Raw genomic sequence first — 7,362 nt, 5'->3', positions numbered from 1 at the left:
TTCTAATAGAGGTCACTACAGTCTGCCCATGAATATTGAATGAAATATGCCAGGGGTCTAACAGCAACATGTTAACTCTAGCTGCAATAATGTAGCCCTCTCCGATTTTTTTTAATCTGATGTTTTCTGGAGAGGGCTACAATTCCATCGCATCTCCGTAATGGTGCAAATATTTTTTTTTAATAGGAGCGACTGCAGGCAAAATAAATTATTTTTACATTCAACTTACTCCTAATAAGACGAATTTTTTATTCACTGTCAACAGTAGACCCCGTTAAATGCGAAAAACTTGTAAAATAACTCTGCATGTTTCCTGGTAGTTTACTTCAGCAGCCATGACAGTTCACGCGTGACGTAATGAGACTTTCGCTTGAAATTTAAAACAACTGAATAAAGCAATTATCGGTGTTTATAAATGTATGTGCTGAATTTCATCACAAAAACATAGGTATATAAAACCATTTTAAGTGTTATTTTTATGCAAGCAGCGATATTTATGTTCAAAATAAGGGAATTCCAAAAAGATCCGCTCCTATAGAACCTAAATTCTCATTGGCTGTCCCAAAATACAATCTATCAAGGTCAGTAAACATGGCGGATAAATTCGAGTTGTGATGTTGACATACACGAAAAATAAGCGATATAGGGATCGTTCTGTATATTTTTGCATTGGTTTACGTCTTGGATGACTACTTATTTGGAGTCAAGGTAAGAAACAGTGTTCGAAATTAGCGTCGGTCCGTCGGTCCTGCGCCGACGTACAAACGGAAGGACTCATGTATAGTATGACTAAATGGGTCCTTGAAATGATTTTGGGCCGATGATGATTTGCCAAGAAAGAAGGCCTAAAAAAAATATGTTTCTTTCCTATAATCCGACGGACACATTCAAATTGCTACTATCTGACTATATCCGTGCCGGTTTCAATCAGCTGATGCAATTTTTATAAAGAATGCTAATTGTAGCGTTAGTTGAAATATAAATATGTCATCCTACTTGTCAATCTTCACTTTTAAAATATGAAGAGGAATGATCATTTTTATACCATCTAGCATTTCCTCCCCCAATTTGTTTAGCTTCGTTTTCTATCGCATGTACAGCCATGTTAGGTGCCTACTGTAAATATCCCACCTGGTTACTTCAGTCCTGGGATGTTTGGCCCTATTTATTTAGGTATTTAGGGAAAGTAAAAATTAATGTTTCAAATGGAAACTTTATAATGCTTCAATATGTGAGATCGTACATTAGGCAAAAAAAAAAAAAAAGAAAAAAAAAATACAGACAGACCCTGTTTTGGGGGGAATGTTACAGGAAACAAAGTATGTTTACAGTAATATTAACATATTTTTTTGTTAAATAATATGATATTTTTTTTATTGGTAAGGAATCGATAAACTTACCAAGATTGTCAATTAAAGTTTTTTCCCCAAAATATTTGATGGTACATTGTATTATTTTTGGGCCTATGCTGCCTTGGAAGGACTGGTGTAGACCCTTTACCAGTGGGTCCTTTGGACCCACAGAAAATAATTCTGAATTTCGAACACTGGTAAGAAATGTTAATAAAATAGCCATTTACTGTTAATTTGAGCCGAAATCCGTGCGGGAGCAAATCACTCCCGCAGCTGCGCCATTAGAAAGATCCTAAGGAGTTGTAGCCCTCTCCCAAAAAAAAAAAAAAAAAAAAAAGGGAGAGGGCTACATTATTGCAGCTATGTTAACTCAAGAAGCCTGGCTTGCGAGGATGCTAACAGAAAATCTCAATCACTTGCATATTTTTGAGGGGAGAGCTACAGTTCTGCACCTAGTACATGTACTGGCCGGTATCTCACAATCAAAATTATGACTGTTTAAGCATTTGTCAGTGTTGTAAGGAAATACATTTTAATACAAGATCAGTATAGTAAGATTTAGACTCTTATCTAGATCAATGACAACATCCTTCTGAAGCTGTCATACTATACATAGAACCCTAGAGATATCTAAAGTACCTTACAATGATTGTTAAATACTGAGGAATCATCAATGTACCCAGGGGACCAATATTCATGGGTCACCTTTGTCACAAATTTATAATTTTTTTATCAACATATTTATTCATTTAATCTTGTTTATATACAAGATACACAAAAAATTTCTTCTCCCATAAAACCACCAACATTTTGCCTACCCTCAACCATTGACCCCCACAAATTTAAATGATTCTATCAAATAGTATTATCTGTGTATTGTCTAGCCTTTAATACCAAAGTTTATTATAATGATAGTAAATTAGAAGTGATCCATGGTGTTTTGAATTGATCATAAGAAATGCTTCAATCACAATGCATTATATAAAATAATTTAAAGTACATAGAAAATACTAAAACCATTTAAATGTTAAAGTTGTGAAATTTTCTTAAAATGCCTGAATACTTAGTTTTTTTATTGAAATTGTGGCTGCATATATATTGTTTTTGATAGGCCTGAATTTAGGGAGAGTTACTTCCCGTTGGTCGCCATATTGGAGGTTGACTCTGTGATTTTCCCTCTTGGTTTTACCAAGTTTAAGAGATGTAGCAGAAATATTTGGTAGAAAATCTTTTTTTTTTTAAATAAAGGAGGCTTCCAAAAAATTTATATACTTCAGAAAAATAATGATTCCTAATTCAAAATAACAATATAATATGATAAATTTATATAAAAATTTTAGATTGGTTAAACAATGAAGGAATATGAGCATTAGGACCTCCAGTATGGCGGCCAACAGGAAATAAGTCTTGCTAAATTCTGGCCTATCAAAAACTACCTATACTGTTCTAGTATTTATCGTATAAATAATTTGACCAGAATACAAAAAATCCATTCTTTTTATCGCAAAATGAAACCTATTCTTTGAAATGAATATACATGTAATTTACTGAGAAATTATATCAAAATATGTCATTATTAAAGGTTTATTATCTTTTTCTGACTATTTCAGTTTTGTTCTACGTATGAAGGAATATGAGAGAGAACGAAGGCTAATGGTGAGGGAGCAGCGAGTTAAAAATAAAATCGCCCGCGGTGAAATGTGACAGAGACACTCAACTTTTATTTCTTAAAACTTTGTTAGTAATGTATATCATTAAAAATGTGTTTATCTGATAGAACTTGTTTGGTTTTATATATAAACTTATTAATGAATTTTTGTGGACCAGAGTAACAATTTGGACCAGAGTGAGCAAGAGTTCGGGGTTAGGGTATTTCAAGATGTTGAGAATTTTAATGATAGAAATTTTTTTCATCAGGATTTGAATTGAAGAGCATTACAGGATTCACAGGAAACAATGATAATATCATAATTTAGGAAAACAAGAAACTTATGACATCATTTATAATAAATTTAATCTATTGTTTCATGATTTCTTTGATTTTACTGATATTGGTTGCTGAAAGCCTAAAACAAGATAACAGTGCACTTACGTCTGCAGGAACATGGACAAAAGTATTTAGAGACTGGAATTAAGGGTGTTAGAAACTGTGAATTTCCTAATTAAGGGGCACCAGCTCCAGAACCATAAAACTTAGAGATATGCTCTTTTGTGATCTCAGTCTCACTTTTCAACCATTAATTCATTTTGTAAAAGTTAGAAGGATATGGAGATAACGAACAGTATTCAATCTCAAAGTCCATAAAACAATACAAAATAAGAGCAGAGCAAACATGGACCCCCAAAACATCAGAGGTGGGATCAGGTGCCATGGAGGAGTGAGCATCCCCTGCCGACCGGTCACACCCACCATGTGCTCCTTGTCATGGTCAGGAAATAACGGAAAAAATCTGTCGTCAATTCAGTGTATAAATAATGGACTAACAATTGGTATGAAAAACGTCAGTCAGCATTTGATTAATGATAAATTGTATTTGCTGACAAGGTCATTGCATCGACCATAGTACTTACAGAATGATGACTTGAAGACGAAGTCACAAATAAACTCGTCTGTTTTATGGCCCTAGAGCCTGATGTTATGGTGGGGCTCCTTTGATTATCTAATGAAGATGAAGGTATGGGGATAACGAACAGTATTCAATCTAAAAGTCCATAAAACAGTACAAAAGAGGCATTTTCTCTTCAGAAGTCTTCTTCTCTGCTCCAGGATCTTTTGCAGATACATGTAATGTTAGTTCAGAGTGAGGTTGAGCTAGGATATCTGTAGGATAACCTGCATGTCACAGATTTTGGTGTTAGGGTGGGACTGTGTTGAACTAGAGTGAAGATGCATTATTTTTTGAAAATCTTCTCTGCTCCTGAGCATGCATCTGTGAGGCTAACAGAGAACAAAGGTTTTATAAGCTAGGGTGTTTGTACCAGAATTTTGACATTCTAGACTTCTTGGACAAAATGCTTTGGTGCTGCATGGACAGGTCTTGATTAATCTGAGCACCTCAGCTTTTATATTTCAAATTATTTCTTTACCTCAGAAGTTACCCTGCAACATCAATGAAAAGTCAAACATTTTTGTAATTTTTGTTCATTGTTTGGTACACTTTAAAAAATATTTTATTCTTTTATTTATTTTACGATTTAAGTTTACTTCAAATAATATCAGAACAACAAAATACAAAATAAATAAATACACATACTCTTAATTTTATATCTTTTAATATTTAAATCTGTTTATCTCTGCATTGATCTACATCCTTCTCATGAAATACAATATACATAATATACACCATAAACCCTATCAGGTGAACCACTATACAAATTAAACATTCCAGAACTAGTTTAATGACTCCTTGATTTGAAGACATATTTCGTTTAAATATCTGTGGAATTCCATTGACCAATTTCCTGTATTCTCATTTGTGTAGCTGTTTGTATATTTTGCATTGGTTCTTGCCTGAGAGATTGTTGGTATGAGTATAGAGCAGCCTGGAGGTTCCCTGTCACCTGTTGACAGATCCCCAGAATCTGCCACGATATGTCTCTGAGAAGTAAAGGTATAAAATGTCCCTGATCATAGTGAACTAGAGCTTGTAGATCATCTAGAGCAGTTTGTGCTCTTATTGTGTCTATATGTCTGTAGCACAAAATCTCTAGCATGTATAATAGTACAAATGATGGTATACATAAAAAAGACCAGCCATTCTCCATAGCAGACTGTTGTTCTAGTAACAATTCACTGATATAATGGATTTTGTTGTTAAGTAAGATAATCCATGCTACAGCCTGTCTCATCTTTGTAGACCAGGACTGTCCCCCTACAGCCTCAATATACATCTCTGTATCTTCATTATACCAATACATCACATACGGCTGTGCTAACTTGACGACCTTCTCTATGATAGATAAAGCTTCCGTGTATCTAAGTGTCTTGTAATAATACATGGCTCTGTACATCATGTCAGTTATACAACCAAACTTGGATGCCAATTTCAGCATATAACAGAACATTTTGTCAACTCTATAACTCAGTTTGTTTAAATGTGTGTAAGTTTCCATGTATAATATAAATGCAGTTTGCTGAAGGACATCAGCTGTAAGTTTCTGTAGCATTATGGCTTGATACTGTGTCAGGAGGTGTAAGTTTATCATCTGTTCTATTGTTTGTAGATATTTCATACATCTTTGTATGTCCAGTTTCCGTATTGTGTCAATTCGTAGTATTTCATCATATAGATTTTCATCAAAATCAACCTCAGAAATCAGGGTATGTTCATCTGTACAGATGGAGAGTCTAAGATTATGAAGGAAATTAAAAATATAAGTCCTAAAGCTGGGGCATTGTAGCAGGAATGCTAAACCCTTCTCATACAACCCATACAATCTAATAAATACTTGATGTTGTTTGTCGCCATGAATTTTACTAAGAAACATGTTATTTTCTGGAATAAAAAAGTTAGGACAGACCCCCTCATACACCCATTTGAGAATGAGTTTAAAACAGACCCAGAAACACCCAAGGAGATTTTGTGGACACCATTGAGGTATTGTATTTTGTTGAATCGCCCAGAAAACTGCGGTCTTCATGTGATAGGAACACAGTAATTTATTATCCTCACTTACTCCATTGTTTACCATATCTGTTATAAACAATTTCAGTAAGCCATAAGTCAAAAACTGGCAGTGATTCATTGAAAATGCTAGTTTCTGTTCTGCCAGAGAGAAAGAAATTCTCCATTCATGGTCTTCATGTCTTCCTAGCTTATGTCCTATTGCCACAAAGTGACATCCATTTTTAACAATATCATCAACAACATGAGTCTGGGGCCACGAGTGGCATCTGTCTATCCAAGAGGAGGCAGTTGGAGGCCAAAAGTCACTAACAAAACATGGGGCATTATCAAATTCTGTTGTTCCAATTGTTCCACTGGCACAGGGTCCATGTTGAATTGACTGATTTATTGAAGCAGCACAGATCATCTGTCTATACTTAGAACTAGATATATAATGTATGTTATTTATTCTTACACAAGCTCTCTGAATATCTTTGTCCATGGTAGGTGACAGTAAATATAATAAAGTGAATCCTGGTGGACTATCGGAACAGTCACCGAGGATCAGTGTTTGTCTGTGTGTGTTGTAATACTGAGTCTGAGATAATTCCCAGATCACACGGGTATTATTTGGCCAGAACATAAAGTCTATATCTGATTCTTTCAGTCTGAATCCTTCTCTGTAACTTACACTTACCATAATACTGCACTCATCACTTGTTGTCACTTGATTTTCCACTATCTCATTGATGTCCATCATATCTCTCCTCATGGCCACAATTTGTGAGGTGCCAAGTTTACGACACAGCCCCACAAACACTGCCTTTGATATGTTTTGTATAGCTGTCCTACAGGCAAGGATTAAGAGGGGATTCAATATATATCTTGTGCAATATGATTTTTTTAGTCATAATTATAGACATAGTTAATTGATAAATAACTTTAAAAAGTTTAGTGTAAATCGAATCTTAAAATGTGAAGAAATATTATATGTATTATTTTATTGTTCTCAACTTATTTTAAATTTGTGACTAAAAATATTATTAAAGAAATTGAATTTCAAGAATTTATGCCTTAACCTTATATACTATATACAGTTGTCAGCAAAATGTACTGATTCAGAGAGTTAACTAGGCATGTTAAGAGTACTAATATATTGCTAATTAAAACTTACATTTCTAACGTTCTAAAAGAGCCCATGTTAAGTTTTTCAGGAAAATCTTTAATTTGATAGTACTTATAAAAAATTCCAATGCTATAATGAGAGAAAGCAACTACCACTGTTTTATATATAGCATTATCTTTATGATCTAGCTATTATATACAGGGAAAAATCCTTAAATCCCAAGGGTTTTTAAAGACGATAAAAATATATCATTACTTGGTTAACAAAAACTTGACTG

The 7,362-nt window shown here is 34.0% G+C and overlaps 1 protein-coding gene across 1 annotated transcript; it reads right to left on the bottom strand.

Moving 5' to 3' along the window:
* Positions 1-4,747: 4,747 nt before the first annotated feature.
* LOC134280489 (uncharacterized) lies at positions 4,748-7,159 on the bottom strand. Its single transcript, XM_062762898.1, has 2 exons — positions 7,134-7,159; positions 4,748-6,807 (listed from the first exon to the last, which is right to left on the bottom strand). Exons 1-2 carry the CDS (start codon positions 7,157-7,159, stop codon positions 4,782-4,784), a joined length of 2,052 nt encoding a protein of 683 aa, XP_062618882.1. The 3' UTR covers positions 4,748-4,781.
* Positions 7,160-7,362: the final 203 nt, after the last annotated feature.

This window comes from Saccostrea cucullata, unplaced genomic scaffold (assembly GCF_032062105.1).
Source record: "Saccostrea cucullata isolate Sc308-1 unplaced genomic scaffold, CSIRO_AGI_Scuc_v1 ctg5869, whole genome shotgun sequence".
Taxonomy (NCBI): Eukaryota; Metazoa; Mollusca; class Bivalvia; order Ostreida; family Ostreidae; genus Saccostrea; species Saccostrea cuccullata.
Note: the sequence above shows the minus strand (reverse complement) of the source record. Positions and strands in the feature narration are given on the sequence as shown.